Below are 25,371 nucleotides of genomic sequence, written 5' to 3' on the forward strand. Positions count from 1 at the left end.
GTGGCGACGGACCAATAGAACGAGGCAGAGGGCGGGTTTCCGCGATGCTGTAGCCAATGGGGGCCGGGGGGCGTGGCGGAGTGGGGACGGTTCGCGGCCTGGCACGGACGGGAGGCGCCGCGCAGGTGAGCGCGGAGGGGCCGCGGCGGGGGCGGCCCGGCCGGGGTCCCCCCTGCCCCCCGGCGGCAGCCACGGGCCCAGGGCGGCCCCCGCAGCCCGCCGGGCCTCACCCGGGCCGCCCAGCCCGGACAGCTCCTGGCCCCCCACAGGCCGCGGTGCCGGGGGGCGGCGGGTCCGCGGGGCCCGGGGGCTGCGGCGGCTCCGGGGGCTGCGGCGGCTCCGGGGGCTGCGGCGGGGCGGGCGCCGGGCGGCCCCGCGGGAGTGCCCGCAGGGAAGGGGGCGGTTGCTGGCGGCCCGGGGCAGCGCCGGCTGCGGGGCCAAGTGGGTAAAGGTCGCCCAGCAGCGCCGGGCCCGCTTCCCACTGCCGGCAGCGCCCGGGGGCGTCACCGGCGAAACCGAAAGGGCTCCGGCCGCCGTGACTCGGGCCGCCCGGCCGGCCCTTGGCCCCTCCGGGAGGCAGCTCCTGCCTGACGAAACCCGCTGTCACCGCCGCGGCCCTTGCGCAACCCCCGGGCTGCCCCGCGGGAGCCCCGGGCCGAGCCGGGAGGGCCCCGCTGCCCTGGGGCCACCAGCCCGGTGACAAACGGCCTGTGGCCGGGGGGGCACCTGTGCAGCCCGGGGGTGGCGGAAGGAGACCCCAGGCTGTCCCCTCGGCGCCCCCTTGGGCACTGTCTGCTTGGCCTTTCGGTCCCCTCCGCCTATTAGTGACAGGTGCTGCGTGTCACTTGCTGGGCTGGTTGGGCTCCCGCGGGGTGACAGTGGTCGAGCCGGCTGGACCGGGGGCTGCCGGGGGGGCTGGAGCGGGAAGGGGTGAGGAGGAGGAACCTCGAGCTGCCGGAGCCACCTCTGGGGACGTCATTACGGGCACTAATAGTAGCCTGGCACAAAGACGCTTTCCAGCTGCTGGCAGAGCTCCCGGGGGGTTTTGGGCTCCCCGGGGGCAGCCCCGGGCTCGCAACAGCGCGCAACGCTTGCACCAGCTGGGGGAGGACGCCCTGCGCGCCCGCCCGGCGCAGGAACGGCTCCCGAGCAGGCGGCAGCTCCTGCACGGGACGGGCGGCATCTCGGTCCCGCTGAGCTCTGCCGGGAGCTGGGGGACCCCGGCGTCCCCCTCACCCTCCTCCCCTCCTGCAGTTTGCAGCTCTGCGAAGCGGCCGGTGGGCCCCTGCCAGCGCGCCACCATGAACGTCTTCAACCGAAACATCAACTTTGACGCCCTTTTCAAGTTCTCCCACATGTGAGTAACTGCGTTTGAGTTCGGGGGGGAAGGTTCCCGGAGGGGCTGCACCCGCCTCACCGCCGCCCCCTCGCCCGCAGCTCGGCCTCCACCCAGGAGCACCTGAAGAAGGTCTATGCCAGCTTCGCTCTCTGCATGTTCGTGGCGGCCGCGGGCGCCTACGTCAACGTGGTGACCCACCTCTTCCAGGTGAGGGGACTTTGGGGCACGGCGAGCGGTCCCTGTGCTCGCACCCCCCTGGTGAGGCAACGCCAGGTCCCCACCTGCCTCTCGCCCCCCAGTTCAGCCTCCTGACCGGCCTGGGCTCCCTGGGGCTGATGATCTGGCTGACGGCCACCCCGCACAGCCGCGAGACGGAGCAGAAGAGGCTGGGGATGCTGGCTGGCTTCGCCTTCCTGACGGGTACGTGGGCACCGGGGACCCCCCCAGGCCCCGTAGGACTCTGAGCGCTGGGGATGGGGGGGACAAGGGCCCTGAACAGCCCGAAATGGCTCCAGTGACACCCTGCTCTGTCCCTCCAGGTATCAACCTTGGGCCCCTCCTGGAAATGTGCATCTCCATCAACCCCAGGTAGGAGTGTGACCCCCACAGCCCCTCCCTGTCACCCCCAAGCCCCCATCACCCCCCCCAACCTCCGTCACCCCCTCTTCTCTCTCCCAGCATCATCCCCACCGCCTTCCTGGGCACCGCCACCATCTTCGCCTGCTTCTCCCTGAGCGCCCTGTACGCCCGGCGCCGCAGCTTCCTCTACCTGGGAGGTGAGGGGGGACCGGGGGGGTTTGGGGGCTCCCTGCACGGGGCGGGGGGCACCCCGGGGGGGACGCAGGACCAGGTGTCACTCCCTGCCCTCTCCCCACAGGTTTCCTGCTCTCCGGCCTCACCCTGATGCTTCTCTCCTCCCTGGTTAACGCCTTCATGGGATCCACTTGGCTCTTCACGGTGAGCCCGAGGACGGACAGACAGACGCCACCCGCACCCCTGACACGGGATGTCACCATCTAATGTCCCCTCTCCCTCCCACAGGCCAACCTCTACCTGGGGCTGATGGTCACCTGTGGCTTCGTGCTCTTCGACACGCAGCTCATCATCGAGAAGGCGGAGAGCGGGGACAAGGATTACATCTGGTAGGTGACAGGGCCATGGCGGGGGGACACGCAGGGGACAGGACGGGCCCCCCTGAGCGTGTCCCTCTGTCCCCGCAGGCACTGCATCGATCTCTTCCTCGACTTTGTCAACATCTTCCGGGATCTCCTGATGATCCTGGGTGTGACCGAGGTGGGTGACGGTCCCCAGGGGGTGGCTGGGGGAGGGACGGGGTCCCAGCGCTGACCCCCCACCTTTCCTCTTGCAGAACAAGAAGAAGGCGAAGAAGTGAAGCAGCTCCGGGCCGAGGTGGAGCTGTCCCCGTCCAGGTCCCCGTGTCCCCACCCCGTCCCTCTCCCGTTCATTAAAGGGGTTGCGCTTTGCTGCCGCTGAACGGCAGCCGGAAGCTTTCGCACCTTGTGGGTTTTTCTCTCGTTTCGCTTTTCTTTGATTAGAAACCGGCCAATTTGTGGCTCCCGCTGGAGTTCAGCTCCCCCCCCACCCCCCCAAGCCCCATCCCTCGCTCAGAGGTTTGTCTCCAGCCCCACGGGTGACACGTCCCCACCTCCCCCTTGCGCCGGCAGCCGGGACGTTCCCCCACCCGGGCAGCCATGGGCCCCCCCGTGCCAGCTGGGGGGTGGGTGGTGGGACCCCCCAAAGCCAAACTCAAGGGAGGAGCCTCCTCTGCTTCAGCACCAGTGCCAAGAAACACCAACGGCAAAGAAACCGCGGCGTGGGCTGAGCCGCCGGTGGGGCCGAAGGGTTTGGTTCCCAGCTCTCCCCCCATCCCGCCGCCTCTTTGTACCGGGACGATTCAATAAAAACGCTCAAAAACTCCATTTTCTCCGCCCCTCCCTCCTGTGGGCGCGGGGACAGCGGCTGCACGAGGACGTATATAAATAACCCGGGGGGGGCGCTTTATTGAGTTAAAAACCTGGCGGCGGGGGCTGTACACTGCAATAGCACCATCGGAGAGAGGTGTCGGGGGGGGAAAACGGGACACTGGGACCCCCCCCACCTCGGGCAGCACCCCCGGCCGGGGCTGGGGGAGCGGGGGCAGCGGGGGGGTGGAAGACGTGCGAGTGCGGCGGGGGGGGCTCAGCCCTGGCTGCCGCAGGAGGAGAGGCTGTCGTACAGGGAGTCGCTGAGCGACTCGGAGTGCTCCAGCGTGGGGGGGCCGTGCTCCCCGTCCTGGGACTGCGCCCCCGTGCTGCCCTCGTCCCCCACGTCCGAGGCGCTGGGGGTGCGGCTGCTGCTGGCGCTCAGGGCGGGGGGCAGCGGCGGGGGGGCCTCTGGGGACGCCCCTCGATGTCCCGCTGGGCTGCAGACGGGCGCCTGGGGAGGAACAGTGGGGTGAGGGGGGCTCGCTGTGACCCCCCCAGCTCCATGCAACCCCCCCCAGCTCCCTGGCAATGCCAATTACACCCCAGGACTTGGGGGTCCTACACCCCCCCTTACCAGCGCGGGCCGGTGCAGCCCCCCAGAGGGGCCGAGGAAGGGGTCGGCGGCACCACAGGCTTTGGCGTTGGGGAAGGTCCAGTTCTTGCTCTGCTGGACGCGCTGCAGCTTCCCGGCGTCGGCACCAGCATCTGCGGGGAGGGGGTCAGTGCTGCAGGGCCCCCGCGCACCCCACCTACCCCCTCTGCACCTTGCACAAGCCTTGGTGACACCCAGCACCGCGGTGGGGCCCTGTCACCCCCTGGCACAGTGACACTGACCTTGGGAAGCGGCGTGGGGGCCGGGGGGCCCTGGGGGGTGACACGTCGGGGTGCTCCGGTGCTTTGCGGCCACCAGCAGCTCCTCGGCGCTCGGCACCTCCCGCTCCAGTGTCCGGGCCTTGCGCGGCACTTTGGTGATGCGGGGCGGCGGTGCCGGCACGGTGCCGGGCAGCGGCTCGGGGCGGCCCCGTGGTTTGGGGGCGCTCTTGGCGGGGACCCCCCCGTAGTCGGGGGGTGGGAAGGTCCCGATCCCACTGTCCAGCGTCCGCGTCAGTGACCCGCAGGCTGCGGGCACAGGAGGGTGTCATTGCCGGGGGTGGGGGGGGTGGGGGGTCAGCCTCGGTGCCCCCACCCTGCCAGTCCCCCCCACACCCCCTCACCGGCAAAATGCTGCGACATCCCGGACTCCGACAAACTCTCGTCCGACGGCAGCTCGTCCCGGAGCCCCACGTCGGGCACCTGTGTGAGAGAGGGTGAGCGGCCACGGGGAACCCTCAGAGCAGGAGGGGTGGAAGGGTGGGGGTCCTCACCTTGTTGGGGGGCTCCCGCAGGTGCCCCACGATGCCGTTGCGGGGCGGGCGGCACAGCCGGGGGTCTTTGGCATCGGGGGGGACCCGCCGGAGGTCACAGAGCTCCCGCTTGTGCTCCAGGCGGCTCTCATAGGGAACGTCCTTCCCGTCCACCCTGGGGACAGCACCGGAGCGGTGGGGGGGGGGTGAGGGGGGGACACCCCAATCCTCACACACCCCCCCCAGCCCAGGGGCCACCACTGACCTGTCCAGCAGCTGCTGCATGAAGGTCTCGGCCGTCACCTCCTGGTACATGACCGGGAGGGGCTCGGGGGCGCGGGGGGGCCCGCGGGGCCGCCCCTTGTCCAGCGCCTGCAGGAAGCCGTGCTCCTCCCGCAGCGCCTTGCGCAGATCCTCCGCCTTCTCCATCAGCTTCGAGATGTTCAGGCTCTCGGCTTCCAGCTTGCGGGCGGCCAGTTTGACCTCCCGGCGCAGCGGGGCTGGGGTGCCCGCCCAGTCCCGCCCGCGGCCCCCGTCCCCGCGCCGGCTCAGGGCCGGCAGTTTGCTCCGGCGCAGCCCGAACCAGCTGGCCAGCCCGCCCGCCGCCTTCCCCTTGGGCTCGCCCGCCGGCGGCCGCTCCTGGCCCTGCAGCCGCAGCACGTTCTCCTCGATGCCCTTCATCACCTTCTCCTCGATGGCCGAGTGCCCGGCCGCGCCCGCCGGTGTCCCCGCGCCGGGGGGCTCGGGGGTCGGTGGCGCTTTGCGAGGTGCCCCCGCCGCCTTGGCCCCCGCCGGCTCCTCGCCCCGCGGGGTCGCGGCTTTGCCGCCGCCCGCCTTGGTGGGCAGTTTGGTGGGGCTGCCGTGGGGGCTGCGGGTGGCCTTGGCGGGGGGGGCTGGGGTACCCCGTGATGGGGTCCGGCCGCCGGTGGGGCGGTTCCTGCCCCCCGCCTTGCCGGGCTCGCCCATGGAGCAGGAGGAGTAGCAGCGGGCCAGGGGCTCCCCGGCGTGCGCGGGTTCGGGGTGCTTCAGGCTGCCCCCCAAGCCCCCCCGGGGCGGGGGCCGCGGTTCAGCCCCGTGGCCCCGCTCGGGCCGCCCTGGGCCGGGGGGCTCGCGGGCCTCGGCCCCCCGCAGCTTGCCCAGGGCGGCCAGGCGCTCTTTGAAGGGCAGGTAGCCCGGCTCGGGGGACTTCTTGCCAGGCCGGCGGGAGGGGGCTGAGCCCCCGGTACCGCGGCGGGTGCTGGGGGGGGACGCAGCCACCCGCGCCCCGCTGGAGGGGGGGCCCGGCGGCCCCGGGGGCTGCTCGGCCGCCTCGTAGGCGCGGGTCGGGGGGCAGGCGGGGGGCTCGGGGGAGCCGGGCTGCGGGGGGGTGCCGGGGGAGGCGCGGCGGCTGAGCGCCGGGGAGGCCTCGGGGTTGCCGCCGCGACACGGGATCTTGGAGGCGCGGGGGAGCTGGGGGCTGAGGCGCAGCGCGCCGGGCGGGGGCGGCAGCTTCAGCACCTTGGGGGGGTTCGGCCCCTCGCCGGGCGAGAGCGGCGCGAAGCCGCCCTCGGGGGTCTCCTCGCCCAGGGCGTACAGCCCCAGGAACGCGGGGTGGTCGCCGCGCCGCTGCCGGGGGGGCGCCCCGGGGGCTTCGCCGTTGCGCCGGCAGCACCCGCCATCGCCGCGCAGCAGCCGCTCGGCCAGGGCGCTGAGCAGGGCCCCCCGCGGCGGGGCCGCCTCCTCCGGCGAGGAGCAGGGGCTGCCCTCGGCCCCCCGCCACCCCCCGGCAGCCCCCGGGCCCCGCAGCGGGCAGGGCGGCCAGGCCGGGGCGGCGCAGGGCTCGGGGGAGCCGGGGGAGGCCGGGGGGGGAACCAGCAGCGGGTCCGTCTCCTCCAGCTTGCGCAGCACCTCCAGGATCTGCGCTTTCTTCTTGAAGAAGGGGGAGAGGGCGTCCAGGGGGGGGGTGCCGGGGCTGAGCCCGGGGCTGCCCAGTGGCACTGGTGGGGTCACCTGTGGGGACCGGGTACCGTCACCCTGCGGGCACCTGGCACTGAGCCCCACGGCAGGGTGCTGGGACACCCTGGGGACACCACGGGTGGAGGGGGACGGAGAGAGGGACACAATGGGGCTTAGGATGGGGATACAAGGGGTTGGGGACAGGGACACCAGGGGCAAAGGGCTTTGGCGCGGGGACATCCCAGGCAAAGGGGCTTGGAGAGGGGGACACCATGGACCTCGAGTGGGGACAGCGCAGATGGGCCCAGAAAGTGGGGGACCGCGATCCTGGGGACACCGCAGCCTTGGAAAACCTGCTGGCCCGGGCTCGGGGACACCGCGGGCAGGGGGTGCGGAGGCACCGTCACTCACCTCGGGCACGGGGACACAGCGGCTGGGGGGCAGCGGGGGGGGGCGGCTGCTCGGCGGAGCTGGGCGGGGGGCTGGCCGGTGTGTCCAGGGGTACCGGCACCGGGTGCAGCAGCAGCTGGAGAAGGGGAGACCCTGGGTTAAACTTGGTGGGGGCTCTGCCCTGTGACCCCCCCGGCACTGACGGCCGCACCTGGGGCAGAGAGCCGGCTGAGAGCTGCAGCTTCTGCTGGAACAGGTCGCTCAGCGCCTGGTTCTGCCGCTCCAGGTCAAACACCCGTTTCTTCAGCTTGATGCACTCCTCGCGCAGGTCCTGCCGGGGCGGGACAGGGGATCAGCCAGGACCCCCCGATCCCCTCCCACCCCCCACTGCCCCCCGACACCCACCTTCTGGTTGAGCAGCGCCTGCACCACGTGGTTGGCGACCTGGGGAGCAGAGGGGGGTCTGGGTGGGGTGCGAGGGCACACGCAGCCCCGCACCCCGGCACACGCGTGTGCACACGTGTCCCACGCGCCTCCCCCCCCGGTACCTCGTCCAGGCAGCGCTCGTACGTCTCCCGCTGGTTCTCGTTGGCCTGGGCCAGGGCCGAGTTCTCCGCCTGGGGACAGAGCAGGGACAGCTCAGGGGACACAGCAGAGCAGCTCGGGCACCTGGACCCCCTAAGTGGTACCCAGGAGACCCCAAGGCCTTGCATGGAGGGGATGGGGCTGCCCCAGGAGCGGTGACACACGAGGGCCATGGAAAGCAGGATAGTGCTGCCCCACACCATGGAGTCTGGGCTGGTGGCTCCATGGCTGCGTGGTGGCCATGGCTGCACGGTGGCCACAGCTGCACAGTGGCAACTGGCCATGGCTGCACAGTAGCCATGGCTGCACGGTGGCACCGGCCACAGCTGCATGGTGGCCGTGGCTGCACAGTGGCACCGGCCACAGCTGCCCAGTGGTCCCAGGTCTCGGTGGCCCTGGCCGCCGGTCCCGCCGTTACCTCCAGCTCCCGCAGCCGCTGCAGGAGCTCATGGCTGGTGCCCGTCTCGCCGAGGGCCGCGGGGCTCCCGTCTCCCGGTGCTTCGGCCACGCTCTCCGACATCTCTCGCTGTGGGGGGACGCACGTCAGGCAGGGTCCCCGCTGGCCCTGGCCAGTGTCCCCCAGCCCACGGCACTGCCGGCCCCCTTACCTCGCTGGAGCTGTCGCAGCCCCGTCCGTCCGCGGTGTCACCTGCGGGGCAGAACGGGGATGAGCAGGGGGATGGAGCTCGGCCCTGGGGTTCCCCCAACTCCACCGGCACCCCGAGCCACGGGGACCCCCCCGCCCCTTCCCAGGGTGCGCAGAGACCAGCACCGGCCCCGGGGCACCGGGACGCCCAGCACCCCCGGGACCGGCATCAGAATGTGCAGCACCCGGTGCACAAGACCCCCCGGGGCAGAGGGGCCCCCCCGGCGCTGGCCCCGGTACCGGACACTCCGCTTCCCCGGGGCTCCCCGCGCCGCCCGGCCCGTGCGCGCCGGAACAGGGGCCAGCCCCGAGCGCTGAGCACCGGCCCCGAGCACCGGCCCCGAGCACCGGGCCCCGGCCCCCCCCGCCGCGCTCCCGCTCCCGCCCCCCGCGCACTCACGCCCGGGCTCCCGGCGGCGCCGCCCGTTCGCGCTCAGCGCGGCCCCGGGGCCGGTCCCGGCGGCGGCGGCTCCATCCCGGCCCGGCCCGGCCGCGCTATTGTTGGGAGGCGGCGGCGGCCCAGCTCCGCCTTCCCGCCGCGGCCGGGGAGGAGCCGCCGCCGCCGCCGCCCCCGTTGTGCGGCTCCGCCAGCGCCGGGCGCGGAGCACCGGGGAGCCGGGCCGGGGGGGCCGAGGCAGCACCGGGAGAGGTGGCACCGGGACACCCAGCCCCATGTGGTACCGAGCACCTCCGGGGTACAGGGCACCCCACGGACAGGGACCCACCTGGGGCGCCCTGAGCCCTTTGCAGAGGGACCCCCAGGAGCCTGGGGACACTTTGGGGACACCCCCGGGGCCCCGGGCACAGAGCTATGCTGTGTCCCCACGCCGGGGCCCCCACCCTGCACCCCACAAGCTGGGCAGGGGTTGGGGCTCATGTGGGGCCACACGGTCCCGGCTCACCCGGACCCCACAGTGGCGATGGCCGGGGGGTTCGGCAGCGCAGTGGGAACTGGAGGGCACAAGGAGAGGGTCTGGGGGTGATGGAGGCAGCGAGGCCGGGGGGGTCACTGGAAGCAGGCAAGGTCGGGGCGCACGCGGTGTTGGTGACAGCCCTGTCCCCCACTGACCCCGCGTGGCTGCACCACAGATGGGAGCGCTGGGGGACACCAGACACCCCAGAGCGAACTCTGCCGCCTTCTCCCACTCGATGCAACGAGAGCGGCAAAAACAAACATCGAGCCGGTATTCACAGCCCTGCTCGGCACAGCGGCGACAGGCCACATGCTCCCCGTGTCCCTGCCGAGCCGGCTGTCCCCGCTGTCACAGGCTGCGTGGCCCCGGGACCCCGCCAGCCCGGTGCTCAGCAGCACCGCGCACCCTCGGCCAGACCTCACACGTGCTGTCCCCGTCCCTGTCCCCATGCAGCCCGCGGGGCCGCACAAACCCCGGCAGGTCCCTGGGGTGGCCCGTGGTGCCCGGGGGTGCCTGGGCCCCCCTTGCGCTGCCCCCGGCGCAGGAAGCGGCCCCAGAGCCGGCGGCTCCGGCTGCGTCAAGGGGGGAAGTGAGACTCTGTCTGGAGGGGAAGAGCAGCCCGCGGCCCCCCCAGGGCCCGCCGGCGGGGACAGCTGGGGGGGCCCGACAGATGGATGGCATGGCCGTCCCCTCCCCCAGCGCGGGGCCCCGCGGGGGCAGCGCGAGGGTCCCTGTGGGGATGGGGACGCAGCTCCAGCAGAGCCGGGGCGGCCGGAGCCCGTGTCCCCCTCCCCAGTCCCTCTGGTCACCCCACGCAGGACAGCAGCCACGCACCCCAGGCGCCGCGGGGACACAGCGCGTGCCCAAACCGCGCGGCCGCGGACACGCCAGCGCAGCAGGGAACGGGCCCCGCAGCCGGGCCGTGGTCCCCAACACGGCGGTGATGGGCTGGCCTTGGCCTGTCCCGCACCACGGTCCCCACCACGAGCCCTGGGGACGTGGGGTGACAGCCCCAAGTGTCCCCAGCGCTGCTGGGTGGCAGGGGCTGGGCTGCTTTTGGGGCAGCCAGGACACACTGGGGACAGCCCAGGGACAGCGGGGACACCCTTGAGACAGATGGGATACACTGGGGACAAGCGGGATGTGCTGCAGAAACAGCCTTGGGGTAGCAGGGACACATTGAGGACAGCTGGGACTCTGCAGGGACACATGCCAGAGCAAGGCAGGATCCAGCGGGGACACTGGGGACATCCCAGGGACAGCCAGGATGCAGGGGGAACACTGGGGACAGCCGGGATGCAGTAGGGACAGCAGAGACACAGAGGGGACAGCTGGGATGTACCGGGGACGGTGGGGACCAGCGGGGGAATGAAGGACAGTAGGGGACACAGCAGGGAGAGTCAGGGATGGAGCCTGGATGTGCGGGGGGCAGCGGGGACACCGCAGGGCCAGACTGGGGACAGTGGGGACAGACCTGGCACAGGCGGGATGTGCTGAGGGCACACGGGATGTTCTGGGGACACCAGCCCGGGATCGGCAGTGACACGCAGGGAGGGCAGTCGGGGCGCACCGGGGACATCCCGGTGCCGGGGACCGGCCAGGACGCCCCACGCCGCTTCCCCTGGGGCACCCCCGGCCCCGCCGCCCGGTTCCCCCCGCGGCACGTCCCGGGACCCCCCCCCGGCACATGGGGCTGCCGGTGCCCCCGAACTGCGGCCCGACCTCCCCGCGGGGACCCCCCCGGCGCTCCCCGCCCCCCCCGCCGCGGCGCGGCCGGACTCACCGGGGGCTACGGGGGGGCGGCGGCGGCGCGGGGCGGCGCGGCCATGGCGGGAGCGGCAGCGGGGCCGGGGCTGGGGCCGGGGCTGGCCCGGCGGCGGCGCTGATGTCATGGCTGCACCGGGCCGGCTCCGCCCTGCGCCCCCGCCGCCGCCAATCCGCGCCCGGGGCCGGCGGGGGGGGTCCCGGGCTTCCCGGTGCTGCCGCCGCCGCAGCCCTTGCCCCGGGGTCGGGCTCGTTCCCCCGGCCCGGTGCCTCCCCCACCCCCTGCTGCCTGCGAGGGACCCGGTGTCCCCCCAACACACCCCGGGCTGGGTCCCCCCGGTAACCACCGGGGTGGAATGGACAGAAATAAGGAGGCAACACCCCAAGATGAGGCCCCCCCGGCAGCGGAGGTTCGGGAGCAGAGGGGTCACCCCCCCCCCACCTCCCCACCGGGAGAACACTCATCACCCAAGGGCAGCCCTGAGCCCCCCAGAACAACCCTGAACCCCCAGGGCAGCCCCAACCCTCCAGGGAAACCCCAATCCCCCCAGAGCAGCTCTGAGCCCCCCAGAACAACCCTGAACTCCCAACCCTCCAGGGGAACCCCAATTCCCCTCGGGCAGCTCTGAGCCTCCCAGGACAAGCCTGAACCCCCAGGGCAGCCCCACCTGCCCCAGGGGAACCCTGACCCCCCCCAATGCAGCCCTGACCCCCCCCCAGGGCAGCACCCACTGCTTCCTCCCTCAGCTCTTCCCCCACTGTCCCCATCCCCAACCCATGGTGGCCATAGGACACACAGACACTTGGCACCCCCCTCCATGGCTTTATTGTGGGGGGCACCCATAGGAGGGAACCTCCTCCTTGGGCCAAAAATCTCACCGAGCCCCCTTGGGGCCCTCCCAGCGGCACACAGGGCCCTGACCCTCCCCACAACCGCCTTGGTGACCGATCTGCCCCGTGTCCCCCCACAGAGTCCTCTGGCAGCTTCTCCCCGCACAGTGGGGACAGGCAGAGCTGGGGGACGGAGGGTCGGGGACACAGTGGGTGGGGGGTCCCTGCTGGGGGTTCCAGCCCCCACAGCAGCAGCTCAGTCAGTGTTGGGCGGTGACCGTGGCACCCACGGGTTTCCACGCGTGTCCCTCAGCTCAGCGACACCGGCTCCAGGCTCCCGTTGGCGGCCGCTCCGCAGGCCTGAGCGGAGGAGGATGAAGATGACGATGCTTCCTCCGCATGCCGGTCGTCCCTGGGCCCCGGGCGGCACGCTGCCAGCGGCGGGTGGCTCTGCTGGGGACAGAAGAGACGGGGTGGCTGCAGCAGGACCCGCAGGGGCAGAGGTGACACCGAGCTCCGGTTCCTGTCGCTCCCACACGAATTGGCCACTCCACGGGCTGGGAGCACCAACAGACCGGGAGACGTTTCCTCTGGGCTCCTGCTTGAAACCAACGGCTACGGCAAACCGGGGGTCTTCAGTGAGGGCCTGGGGTGTTGCTTGGGAGGGTGGGGTCCCCCCACTACAACATTTGGCTCCCAGCACAGGAGAGGGGCTGCAGGGACCCCTCAGCTGCAGGGACAGCATTGGAGGGGTGACGAGAGTGGCTGCAGGGACCCCTCAGCTGCAGGGACAGCGTTGGAGGGGTGACAAGAGGAGAGTGGCTGCAGGGACCTCTCAGCTGCAGGGACAGTGTTGGAGGGGTGACAAGAGGAGAGTGGCTGCAGGGACCTCTCAGCTGCAGGGACAGTGTTGGAGGGGTGACAAGAGGAGAGCGGCTGCAGGGACCCCTCAGCTGCAGGGACAGCGTTGGAGGGGTGACGAGAGTGGCTGCAGGGACCCCTCAGCTGCAGGGACAGCGTTGGAGGGGTGACAAGAGGAGAGTGGCAGCAGGGACCTCTCAGCTGCAGGGACAGTGTTGGAGGGGTGACAAGAGGAGAGCAGCTGCAGGGACCCCTCAGCTGCAGGGACAGTGTTGGAGGGGTGAGAAGAGGAGAGCGGCTGCAGGGACCCATCAGCTGCAGGGACGGCGTTGGAGGGGTGACAAGGGACATAGGACAGGGCATCCAAGGACACCTCCACAGCCAAGACCCCACGGATGCGTCCTGAGGAAGCTCCAGGCTCTGGGTGGGACACGGAGCGAGTTCCAAGGGCCAGATGAGACTCAACCCAAGAGCAGCCGCCCTTTGCCCAGAGACAGCAGCTCACCCCGAACCCCCAGCTGCGCATAGTGGGGGTCCCCAGCCTGCGAGACATCCCCACCACGTCCCAGACACCGTCCCACGCACGGGAAGAGGGTGGCACCGAGCAGAGGCTACCGCCCGTTGGGGACAAGCTCTGGCTGCCACCCCAGACACTCTTAACACCATCCAGACCGTGGGTGTGACACGGTCTGAACCCGCTGCGTGGGGGAGCGACCCCCAAGGGGCCAGCGGCACAGCCGGAACGGACACGGGGAGTTCTCCCCCTGATGACATGTCCCCTGTGATGGCTGTACCTGTGCCGGCAGCTCGGCCGCGGAGCCGCCGCGTTCCGCGGGGGCCGTGGGGACACCCGGGTGCGGCGGCTCCTCCAGCGCCAGGATGTCTATGGGAGCCTCGGGGACGTCTCGGAGCGACTGGTCGAGGGTGATGGACGGATCGAAGAGCAGCGGGGACGGGGGACACTGCATGCCATCGCCCACCACGTCCAGGTCCTGGGAGAGAAAACAGGAGCGGCTCAGACATGGGTGGCATCCCGAGGAGACAAACTTGAGTCCACAGTCCCACGTTCCCCCAGCGGCGGGCAGGACTCTGTTCCATCGCAGGCAAAGCATCGGGCACGGGGAGGAGAGAAGCACCGGGTGCTGCCCGGAGCACCCAAACCCCGCCTGGAGCAGGGGACCCTCACCAAGGACGGGCTGGGGGAGATAAACTGTTATATAGGAGCAGCTCCAAACAACCACGGTATTTTTTTGTTTAAATAAATTTCCAAGGATTTGAAGCATGTGGTCTTAACATGCAATCAGGACATGAGAATAATCCGGGGATTAAAATCCTCATGTATTCCCCTTTTCAGAAAGCCACTAAATACGGATTTAAATGGGAGCACTGCCCTTCTAAAGCACAGTAACCGTGATGTTTGAACCCTATGGAAACACAGGGTTCCAAACCTTACATGCCACCCCCACGCCAAGCAGCGGCTCCGCTGCACCGCAGCCCGTTCCCAGCATGTTCCAGTGGGATTTTGGGGTATGGAATGAAAAGGGCAATATTCCGGAGCAGGTTTTCCAGCCGCACGACCCGGCGGCGCGGGACTCACGTCGCTGAACTCCAGGGGCAGGCTCTCGCTGGGCTGCAGCTCGGCCGCGCTCAGGTACAGCTCGGCGGGCGCCGCGTCCAGCTCGGCGGGGCCGGGCAGGCCCTGCTCCGGGACGTACATCTGCGGGGGCAGGCGGAGGTGCAGCGGGCAGCACGGCTCCTCGGCCAGGCTGACGGGGACCGGCTTGTTGCAGGGAACCTCCTCCGAGCCTTGGCACGGCTTGAACAGCGTCTGATTGGCGTCCTGGCAGATATCTGGGGAGATGCGGTCAAGGGCAGACAACACACACACCCAAAAAGCGCTCTCCACGCACCGCACGGTCAGGAGTCGCACCGAGTGCCCGGTGACATGTGCACAACGGAAAACGGGGATGAGAGCGACAACCTCCCCCTGCACAGCACTCGCAGCCCCTCAGATGAGGATATTCCAAACGCACAACTCATTTTTCGCTGCAGAAATCCATTGAAAAGGCACCTGTGCGAGCCCCAGCGCCCCCGCGCAGCAGAGGAGCGCGCACAAAGCTCTGCCCGCAGCCGCTTTTGTTCCGGTCTTTCTAACTTCCCAGCGCATTTTCCTTCCCAATGGAAAACCCGATTCCTGCCAAAGGTGTAAATGGGATTTCCTGCCTTTAATCGCAAACAGAAGCTCTGCTCCCGTCGCATCGTCCAGCAGCAAAGAGGAGCTACGGAGCAAAGCCCGTGTTGCTCCAAGCATGTTTCGCGGGGCTCCGGATCCGCTGCTCAAGAGGCTGAGTAAAATCACCTTGTCCTGGGGCTCCTTAGTGCTGCAGAACCAGCCGAGACGTGTCACCCTGGGGCAGAATGAAGCACAACCTCCATGACCCCAACGCGGTGCTGGGGCTGCATGGCAAGTCCATCAGGCAGGACACAATTTCAAACCCACCCCAATATCCACCCGACTCCCCTGGAGGTTTGGGGGTCGCGCTGTGGTTTCCTCTTCACAGAGTGGGAGAGGAAAAGAAAGCCAAGCAAACCCACGCCAACTGTGAACGGTGCTAAATTTAACCCGGTTTAAGCCGCCCGGTTTCAGATCTATGGGTTCCTCCTCCCTACGCCGAGGCGGCTGCGGAGGCGCCGATACGACGTCTCGGCGGGTTGTGGGGAGAACGGCCGGAGCAGCCGGAGCGCCGCGACACCCGAGGGGAGACGCGGGGAGGAAAGCGTCTCTGCACAAGCACCGTGGTGGGGGAAGCAATTTTCATCTCCCCAAACGACTCCCAGGTCAAGCACCGACTGTATCAGTAGCCAAAACGCGTGGATTCGCCGGGACGGCACAAAAACCTCCACCTGGAGCCCACCAGCCCGGCTGGGGTTGGTGCCTTCGCCGCATTGTCACAAACAATCCGGCTGCTGAAAGGCAAACAAAGCCCAAGAGCCTCCAGACGGCAGATGTTATCGCTCGGCGCGGCTAAAGCAAAGTAAGACCTTGTTTGTGGCAGTGAAAGTCAGCTGAAAATCAAACTCCCTTTTTCCACTCCCGCCCGACGCAAACCAGCTGCAAACAGCCACTCGCTCCAAGCGTTTTAAAGGTCTTTATCCTGTCGGTGTTTTGAAGTATATGGTCACTAGAGAGAAAACAAAGGCGGCTTCCTGCTCCCTGCGCAGAAGCGGAGTCGGTTCTGCCAACTTCAGGAATCAAAGAAGAAAAACGCCAGCGAGATGAAGAGCTCGTCCTGCCCGGCCGCCAGCTCTGCGGCTTCTCGCTCCAACGGGACCCAACGGCTCCCGGACACGTCCGCACTCCCGCCCGCACCGGAACCGCCCGGGGAACCGCGGATCCCGCAGTGGGAGGATGATCCCTGAGCTTGAGGGGATCCCGGGGATCTCGCAATGGGGGGATGATCCCTGAGCTTGAGGGGAGCCCTGGGATCCTGTGCTGGGGTGATGATCCCTGAGCTTGAGGGGATCCCGGGGAACCGTGGATCCTGCGCTGGGGTGATGATCCCTGAGCTTGAGGGGATCCCGGGGATCATGCACTGGGGTGACGATCCCTGAGCTTGAGGGGATCTGGGGGAACCGTGGATCCCACACTGGGGCAATGATCCCCGAGCTTGAGGGGATCCCGGGGAACCATGGGTCCTGTGCTGGGGCGATGATTCCTGAGCTTGAGGGGATCCCAGGGAACCACGGATCCTGCACTGGGGTGATGATCCCTGAGCGTGAGGGGATCCCACGCTGGGGTGACAACCCCTGAGCTTGAGGGGATCCCGGGGAGCCGCGGATCCTGCGCTGGGGTGATGATCCCTGAGCTTGAGGGGATCCCTGGGAACGGCGGATCCTGTGCTGGGGTGATGATCCCTGAGCTTGAGGGGATCCCGCACTGGGGTGACAATCCCTGAGCTTGAGGGGATCCTGGGGATCCCGCCCTGGGGTGACGATCCCTGAGCTTGAGGGGATCCTGGGGATCCCGCCTTGGGGTGACGATCCCTGAGCTTGAGGGGATCCCACGCTGGGGTGACAACCCCTGAGCTTGAGGGGATCCCAGGGAACCACGGATCCTGCGCTGGGGTGACGATCCCTGAGCTTGAGGGGATCCCAGGGAACAAGGATCCTGCGCTGGGGTGATGATCCCTGAGCTTGAGGGGATCCGGGGGAACCACGAATCCCACGCTGGGGTGACAATCCCTAAGCTTGAGGTGATCCAGGGGAACCATGGGATCTTGCGCTGGGGTTACGATCCCTGAGCTTGAGGGGATCCCGGGGAACCGCGGATCCTGTGCTGGGGCGATGATCCCTGAGCTTGAGGGGATCCCACACTGGGGTGACAATCCCTGAGCTTGAGGGGATCCCGGGGATCCCGCCTTGGGGTGACGATCCCTGAGCTTGAGGGGATCCCGGGGGAACTGCAGGTCCCGCACTGTGGTGACAATCCCTGAGCTTGAGGGGATCCCTGGCGCTCACAAAAAGGCTGTTTCGGGAGCTGGAAGCTGCTCACGTGTGCGCAAACCCGTCAAGGAGTAAAAGGAGATTGAGCCGACCCACGGCAGCCCCAAAGGGGCTGGAAACTGTCTCCTCATGCAGATCCTCCCCAAAAATCCCCGAGCACACGCTGCAGCAGCCGGACACCGCTTCCTACAAACGCCCCTCACAGAGGACGCGTCCCGGGAGCTCTGAACCGCGCTCGGGGTGGCTGTTGGCACCCAAGTCAACCAGATGTGCTTCCACAGCCAAAAACGCACCCCACGCCTCCCTTGGGCTCCGGGAGGTTCCCGTGTTGCTCCCCAGCGCCGCGGCTGCGCCGAGCGGACACAGGCCCCGGGATGGCAGAGGTGACACCGAGCCCGGGTTCCTGTTGCTCCCACACGAATTGGCGGCTCCACGGGTCGGGAGCGCCAACAGACCGGGAGACGTTTCCTCTGGGCTCCTGCTTGAAACCAACGGCTACGGCAAACCGGTGGCCTTGATTTAGGGCCAAAGAGATTAAAATCGAAAGGAGCATCAGCCAGGCGTGCAGGCGGATCAAAGGATACGTGTGAGGCAGTGCCTGGTCATCGGCAGGGACGGGTTGGAGCATCGGACGTCGTTGACAAAGGCCAAGCAGCGCTGGCTGGAGCGGGTGGTGTGAGCCTGCGGGAGAGGAGAGCTCAGACACAACACAACATCCGCATCCCGCTTGCAAAGCGCGCCAGCACTCAGCTCTCGCCTCCACTCCGGCTCCTCGTTATGTCCTTCCCCTTCAAGTTTCATTAAACAGAGCCCAGATAACGAGGCACCACTCGAGTGCAACAGGCAGAACTTCACCTCAGAAGTATTGCCCAGAGAATGAGGCTTCTCAGACTTAACTTTTAGAAGTCAGTTAAGGGAATGCTTTGAATTTTAAGATGATTACAAAGAAATAACTGAGGACAGCTTCGAATTTGGTGTGGTGTGACGCAAGGGGCTGCCTTAGGGTCCCCACGGCTCGAGTTGTCTGGGTTTCAGCATTATAAGGGATATTTGCCATCAGTTTTTCAGTGCTGAAAATCAAGCTGAGCCCTCCTGTCCTACAGGGAAAGTTCTCCAACCTCACGCTGGAACTCTGGCCGTTCTGGTGCCCATTTCAGGTGTCAGAGCCCCCAGTGTTGCAGCCAATGTGCAGATACCGAGTCTGGCCAGGCCCAGATCTCCACGGCCTTGGAGATGGGATGTTACACGGGCAGGGCCAGAGCAAACCAGCAATCACAGAATCACTTCGGTTGGAAAAGCCCCTCAAGATGATCAAGTCCAACCCTTACCCAGCCCTGGCACTGCCCCATGTCCTGAGAACCTCATGTCCATCTGTCCAACCCTCCAGGGATGGTGACTCCAGCACTGCCCTGGGCAGCCTGTTCAATGCCCCACAGCCCTTTGGGGAAGAAATTGTTCCCAGATCCAACCTCAACCTCCTCTGGCGCAACTTGAGGCCATTTCCTCTGCTCCTGGTGCTTGTTCCTGGGGAGCAGAGCCCGACCCCCCTGGCTCCAAGCTCCTTTCAGGCAGTTCAGAGATCAGAAGGTCTCCCCTCAGCTCCTGTTCTCCAGCTGAACCCCCCAGGTCCCTCAGCCGCTTCATCACACTTGTGCCCCAGCCCCTCACCAGCTCCGTTCCCTTCTCTCCACTCGCTCCAGCACCTCAAGCTCTTTCTTGGCGTGAGGGGCCCAAAACTGTCCCCAGGATTTGGCCTCCCCAGGTCCCAGCACAGGGACGGTCACTGCCCTGGGCCTGCTGGCCACACCAGTGCTGGGACCAGCCAGGATGCTGGTGGCCTCTTGGCCACCTGTGCACACGCTGGCTCATGTTCAGCCGCTGGCACCAACACCCCCAGGGCCTTTTCCCCCAGGAATAGATGACAGAAGAGCTCTGGAACCCCAGCCGGAGCCGCACAGACCTGCTGGGCCGTGCCGTCGGTCGCCAACATCCTGCGCTCGCGCAGCTGCCGGTGCAGCAGGGCCTCCACGCCGTAACGCTGCCGGTAGCGCCGCAGGCACTTGAGACGCTTGAGGTTCTCCCGTTCCTTGGCCATCAGCCCCTCGGGGCCCGTCAGGAGGCTGCTGCCTGCACAGAGAGACGGAGGCTCAGAAAACATCACCCCACCTGCCACATTTTCTTGGTATCAGGAGCCAAAACTGGCCGTCGAGAGCTCCAAGAGCTGATCCATAACACAGATGTCGGTGCCCGGAGCGAAGCAGCAGGAAGAATGGCAAACATAACCAAGAAAACCTTTCCATCGCGTAAGAGGATGACAAAGCAAACTCCATCGTGACACTTATCCCAACCGCTCCATGCACACAAGGAGGCGACCGAATATTTTTAAGAGTCTTTTAAAATCATTTGGCCACTCAAAATGTGATTTCTGCAGGCAGAACAGCAGTTTGCCAAACTTCAGCTTGCTCCTCTGCAAGTTCTGGAAGCTTCCAGTAAGCACTCCCAGCACTAATTACAGGGCGACGCTTGGAATCTGCTTTTCTATTACTGGTTTGCTAAAAAGAGTTCTCCAAAATTGTTATGTACCCAACTTACAGTTATTTTTACTCAAGACCGAGCCATATTATGCCATTTTCCAGGATGGGCTATTATAAGACGAGGCCGGAGAAGGCGTTTTTAGCGTTGCGATGCTTGTACAACCTCTGCTGAACATGAACTCCGGCTCCGTTCTGCGCAGGGAAAGCCAAGCGAGGCACAAACACTATGGAGGGTCACGTCACCGCAGCAGTTGTGGTGCAAAAACGGGACCAAACTTCTGCCCACACACACAGGACCTTACGGATGAATCAATTCTTTTGTTTATCAACCCCCCAAACCAGGAAATCCCAGACAAAAAAAGCACTTTTGTCTCAGAATTAGCTTTGTCGTCTCATTTCCTGACAGCGCCGCGAACTTTGAAGAGTAAAGAAATCCGGCGGCTTTTCTAACCCAGACGATACCGATCTCTGGGCACGCGGCCAGAGGAACAGCGAGACGCAGACCTGGGGTAATTCTCACCCTTACAAGACGGTGCTGCTCAGAAATCCGCTTTACAAAGGGCAAATATTAAAACTACAGAGTTGTGGGTGTGTTTTGGAGAGGGAAGGAAGGAGGAATGCAAGCGGTGAGCACCTGGATGGGTACTTGCCTATGGCCTCGTGCTCTCCCTTGCGGCTGTGCAGGTAGCGGCGCTTCTTCTCCTTCAGCAGGTGCTGGAGCCGCTTGAACTGGTCGATGTACAGAGACTGCAGGCGGATCAGCTTCTCGCGCATGATCAGAGCCACCTCCTCAGCCGTGTACACGCCAGCGTGCCTGCAAAACACCGCACGGGGACGTTGCGGAGGGTCCCTCAGGGCTGCGTCCCCACTGAGTGACGTGGATGTGATCAGACACACAGGCTGATGAACAGATCCACGGGTGAGCAGAAATACAGCGTGGTTTAGGAATAATTTCTTCCCCAAAGGGCTGTGGGGCGCTGAAAAGGCTGCCCAGGGCAGTGCTGGAGTCACCATCCCTGGAGGGTTGGACACATGAGGTTCTCAGTGGCAGTGCCAGGGGTGGGTTATGGTTGGACCCCCTGATCTCAAGGGTCTCTTTCAACCAAAATGATTCTAAAAAGACAGATCCAAAACACCTTGTGTTGCGATTTCAAGCGGGCTCCGTCTTTTTGAAACACCCTGTACTGGTTTTCAGAGATTTAAGATATCACCCAGAGAGCGCTGAACCACCAAATGATTCCCAGAGGAACCACCAGCTCCATGAGCATTCACACTGAGCAACTCACAAGGCACAACCTCATTAATAACATCACCTCGTTAAGGGAACTGCCACCTCCTCTGGCACCACACGGTTCAGAACGTTCCGCACGCTACACATGGATGTGTGTGTGTGGAATCTGCAGCCACCAGCACCCAACTCACTTCAATGGATCCTCCTGGTCACTGTCGATGCTGTCGGCCTCGCTGTCCGGGTCCCCGCGCCACGTCTGCTCCACCGTGAGCGGGTCCTGCTCGCCGTCGCTCCAGCTGTCCTCGTCTGCAAAGACAAGTTGCTCTGAGTGACAGGACACGGCCCCCGTCGTGGTGCTGGACAAATGGGGACAGCAGGAGCTCAGCTCCACCACTCAAGCAGCTTCTTGCCAGGAGAAACTTCTCCCCGGCGCAGCGGGAGACATGGAAAAGCAAAAGGAAACCTGTGTGGACACGACACAAAACTCCTGTGGAGCGAGGGGAGATTCAGGCTGGGTAAAAGGCAACTGTTGGCCCTGAGGGTGGTGAGAGCCTGGCTCAGGTTGGCCAGAGAGGTGGTGGATGGAGCATCCCTGGAGACATCCCAGGCCAGGCTGGACGCGGCTCTGAGCACCCTGAGCTGCTGAAGATGTCCCTGTCATGGCATAAGGTGACATTTGAAGGTCCCTTCAACCCAAACTATTCTGCGATTCGGTGATTTCTCCCTACCCAAGAATCACGAAGTGCCGGCTGGTCCCACCAAGCCAGCGTTTGACGGGCACCGCTGGATACAAAGCAGCACAGGGGGAACCCAGCTCACGTTTCCATTCTGCGACTGCAAGAACGCAAACCTGCAGGATTTGGGTCTGGCAGAGCGACTCGTCTAGTGAGGAACACGCAAGACACTCCAGGGCTTGCAGAACACAGTCCCACGGCCCCCTGTCTCCATTGGATTTAGGAAGTGGTATTTCCACACAGAATGGAGAACTCCAGGTCCTCCCTTATTGGTTTTGGCTTCTAATCCTTACCCAGGATGCGACTGGCCTCGCTGCGGCTGCTCTCGGCGCTCTGGGCGCCCAGCTCCGGTCTGGCGTACGAGCTGAGCTGGCAGAGGAGCGTCTCGCTGACAGGCCCGGGATTGGACTTCTTCATCTGAGCCTGGAGCGCCAGCGCGTTCCGCCGGGCGTGCTCCGCGCAGAACGACACCCTGCGGGAATAAACCACGAGCTCGTTACGGCTCCGGGCCCGCGGGCAGCAAAACGAACAAGCAACATAGTGAGAAACGGCGCCTGGGAAGCGCGTCCCCAAATCTCGCGGCAAATGCGACCACGTGTGAAACGCCACTTCTGGCAGTGGAGCCAGTGGCCACAGCAGCTGGGAGAGCAAAGAGCTTTTTACTGAGGTGATTCTGCACCCCAAGGTCCACGCGGGACGCTCGGTTTCCACGCTGAGCGGATCCCTTTGGTGGCAGAGGGACCAAGACCCAGAGTGTCCACATCCCCGTAGCCTCGGAGAATGAAACACGGGTCAGCGCTCCCGTAAGCAAAATGGCGCTGACGCACTCACTGGCTATCGATAAGCGTTCCGGGCCCTTCCACCCGCACAGGCAGAGCATTTAACACGCGTCAGAGAACAAGACGCACAACCAGGTCATCAAGTCCACAGAACACACGAGCAGAGCGTGTGTGCTGAGCATCGACCACGAGCCCGGAGAGCGGGACGTTAAACCTGAGCCCTGATAAAGGACCCGGGTCACTGCAGACCGACGACTCCACACAGAGCCCAACACTCTTTATTTAACTTAAAAACGCTTCAGAAAGAGGGAGAAAGAGTCCGAGTAACACACGCACAGCAGCCGAATGCATGACCCTCTCCTGCCGCTTTGAATTAGAAACATAGAGCCACTCACCCATCCTTCTTCTCCGGTTTGGGCGCAGCATTCGGACATCGCCGCCCGTTCTTGGTGGAGACGTAGCTGCACTGCTTGAACGGGGCGCTCCGGTCCTCGAGGATGTGCTTGATGCAGAAGTCCTGGCCGTCCAGGCGCGGCTGCGAGCACGGCCGCTGGCTGAAGGCGCACGCCAGCGGCTCCTGCGCCCGCGGCACCGGCGTCAGGCGGCCCCGGCTCGACGGCAAAACGTGGATCCGAATCCTGTTCATGGCAGCGCCTGCTCGGGAGACACAGAGCGGTTAAAAGGAAGGAAAGAAACTACTGATAAATAGAATGAGCCACCTCTGCCAATGAAACTCTTTGTCCCCCGGGGACAGGTGGGAGATGAAGCTGCTCCTGTAAATATTTTTCCTCCGATGTTGGAGGAATTTTAGGTCTGCAGCAGCATTTCCGCACACAACGAAGCACATCTCGCTCACCTCGGCTCCCAAGCAGGGACACCCACACCAGGGTGTGGGCACAGCGAGCGCTGCCCCACGGGGACACGCGTCCCCAGGGACCCCCAGCCCCTCTCCCAGCACCCCCCCCGCCCCAGCACGCCCAGTACGGACCGGTCTGTCCTGCTGGGCACCCCCAGCCCTGGGGGCACCTTCAGTCTTGGTCCCCCAGAATGCTCCCCCAGCCCCATGGGGCCCAGTGTGGGATCACTGCCTCCCAGTACAGCACCAGTGAAGGATTGCTCCTGCCCAGTACAGCACCAGTGCGGGACCGCTGCCTTCCAGTACAGCACCAGTGAAGGATTGCTCCTGCCCAGTACAGTACCAGTGTGGGGTCCCCTCCTCCCAGTACAGCACCAGTGCGGGATCGCTCCCGCCCAGTACAGCACCAGTGCGGGACCGCTGCCTCCCAGTACAGCACCAGTGCAGGATCGCTCCTGCCCAGTACAGGATCCCCTCCTCCCGGTACAGCACCAGTACAGGGTCCTCCCGCCCAGTACAGCACCAGTGCGGGATCGCTCACTCCCAGTACAGCACCAGTGTGGGATTGCTCCCGCCCAGTACAGCACCAGGGCAGGATCGCTCCTGCCCAGTACAGCACCAGTGCGGGATCACTCCTGCCCAGTACAGGATCCCCTCCTCCCGGTACAGCACCAGTGCAGGATCGCTCCCGCCCAGTACAGCACCAGTGCAGGACCGCTGCCTCCCAGTACAGCACCACTGCAGGATCGCTCCTGCCCAGTACAGGATCCCCTCTTCCCGGTACAGCACCAGTGCGGGGTCGCTCCCGTCCAGTACAGCACCAGGGCAGGATCGCTCCTGCCCAGTACAGCATCAGTGCGGGATCACTCCTGCCCAGTACAGGATCCCCTCCTCCCGGTACAGCACCAGGGCAGGATCCTCCCGCCCAGTACAGCACCAGTGCGGGGTCGCTCCCGCCCGGGACGGCGCCAGCGCAGCTCCCGAGTACCTGACCCCCTCCCGGTGTCCATCCCGGTTCCCGGTTCCCGGTTTCCCCACGCACGTGCTCCGCCGCCCGCCCCGCGCACGCGCACTCGCCCCGCCCGGCTCCCCCGGCGCCGCCATTTTGTCCGCGGGCAGCGGGCGTGAGGGGCGCTCCCGCGCGGGGCCCGGACGGCGCTGCCGGAGGGGAGAACGGGAAGAATCGCCCCCCTCCCGGCCGGTGCGCGGTGGCGGGACCCCGGGGGAGCGCGCAGGTGTGGCGGCGAAGGGCTCCGCGCACCCCGCTCAGGGCGGGCAGCGCCGCCGCCATCTTACCTCGCTGCCGCCGCGGCCTCCCTGCTGCCTTGCTGTGCGCCCGCCCCGCCACCTCACTGGCCCGCCCGACTACCAATCAGCGAGAGGCGCGGGGGCGGTGCCGCTCGCGGTTGGTGGAGTCGGCCGTCACTCCGCAGGGACCAACCACGCCCCGGGGGTCACGTGGTGGCGGCGCGGCGGGAAGGCGACACGTGGGCGCGGCGGCACCGGGGGCTCGGGGGTCCCGCGGCCCCGAGCGGGTTCGGGCTTAAACTCCGGGAAGGGAGAAGCTCCCGGTAGCCCCAGGGACACCGGTTTGGCCCCAGGCCGCGAGCTGGGGGCCAAGAGGCCCCCCCAGGTCTACCCCATCACCTCTTGGTTTCCAGGGGCAGCTGCAGACATTGCTCCCCACTGATTAACGGAAAAAACATGCGGTTCACGTCAACCGGGGAGCAGCCAGCGGGGGGGGGGACGTGAGACAGGCCTTTGCCAGGAGCAAAAACCACACGCAGTGCTGCAGGGGGCCGAGGCACTGGCAAGGTGCAAAAAAACCAGCTTGAGGTAGAGTAAGTTTCACAAAACCCCAGGTCCAAGCCCCTCGCTCATCCCCGGCAGCTCCTCTGGACTCTGTCCCCCCAAAAGCAGCCCCATCCCTGGCCTGAGCACCCTCAATCCATCACCTCCGGTTGTTCAACACCAAACACCACCTAAAGCCGCCAGAGCAAGGGATGGAGGTGGGACCCCAAAACTGGAGATTTCGGAGGAAACCAGACCCCAGAGCAGCTCCCATCGCCCCATGGACATCCCCCCCAGCCTCAGCAGCCACCGGTCCTGTCCCCCCCCAACCCCGCATCGCGTCCTCCCCA

General features: G+C 66.5%; 3 protein-coding genes across 4 annotated transcripts; 1 reads left to right on the forward strand and 2 right to left on the reverse strand.

Moving 5' to 3' along the window:
• The first annotated feature begins 80 nt into the window (after window positions 1-80).
• Window positions 81-2,851, forward strand: TMBIM6 (transmembrane BAX inhibitor motif containing 6). Its single transcript, XM_080360503.1, has 10 exons — window positions 81-125; window positions 1,255-1,357; window positions 1,438-1,546; window positions 1,639-1,759; window positions 1,879-1,927; window positions 2,018-2,115; window positions 2,217-2,296; window positions 2,381-2,481; window positions 2,560-2,632; window positions 2,709-2,851. Exons 2-10 carry the CDS (start codon window positions 1,302-1,304, stop codon window positions 2,730-2,732), a joined length of 711 nt encoding a protein of 236 aa, XP_080216629.1. The 5' UTR covers window positions 81-125; window positions 1,255-1,301; the 3' UTR covers window positions 2,733-2,851.
• A 687-nt stretch (window positions 2,852-3,538) lies between these two features.
• NCKAP5L (NCK associated protein 5 like) lies at window positions 3,539-8,097 on the reverse strand (the record flags this gene model as incomplete). The annotated part of the gene is given in 12 exon segments (XM_080360577.1): window positions 3,539-3,775; window positions 3,899-4,029; window positions 4,147-4,443; window positions 4,539-4,617; window positions 4,689-4,842; window positions 4,933-6,656; window positions 7,014-7,043; window positions 7,045-7,128; window positions 7,204-7,323; window positions 7,398-7,436; window positions 7,541-7,609; window positions 7,996-8,097. Coding segments are annotated over 12 exon segments (3,066 nt in total).
• A 3,700-nt stretch (window positions 8,098-11,797) lies between these two features.
• KANSL2 (KAT8 regulatory NSL complex subunit 2) lies at window positions 11,798-24,559 on the reverse strand. 2 transcript variants are annotated; one of them, XM_080360689.1, is made up of 10 exons: window positions 24,527-24,559; window positions 22,770-23,028; window positions 21,889-22,067; window positions 21,053-21,167; window positions 20,277-20,444; window positions 19,057-19,219; window positions 17,681-17,777; window positions 14,191-14,444; window positions 13,388-13,585; window positions 11,798-12,182 (listed from the first exon to the last, which is right to left on the reverse strand). In XM_080360689.1, the coding sequence occupies exons 2-10, from the start codon at window positions 23,018-23,020 to the stop codon at window positions 12,042-12,044; spliced, it is 1,566 nt and encodes a 521-aa protein (XP_080216815.1). In that variant the 5' UTR covers window positions 23,021-23,028; window positions 24,527-24,559; the 3' UTR covers window positions 11,798-12,041. The 2 variants fall into 2 exon arrangements, with proteins under 2 accessions (XP_080216815.1, XP_080216814.1); XM_080360688.1 differs by having other exon boundaries at window positions 11,798-12,185.
• Between the last annotated feature and the right edge of the window lie 812 nt (window positions 24,560-25,371).

This window comes from Nesoenas mayeri (assembly GCF_963082525.1).
Source record: "Nesoenas mayeri genome assembly, chromosome: 28".
NCBI lineage: Eukaryota > Metazoa > Chordata > Aves > Columbiformes > Columbidae > Nesoenas > Nesoenas mayeri.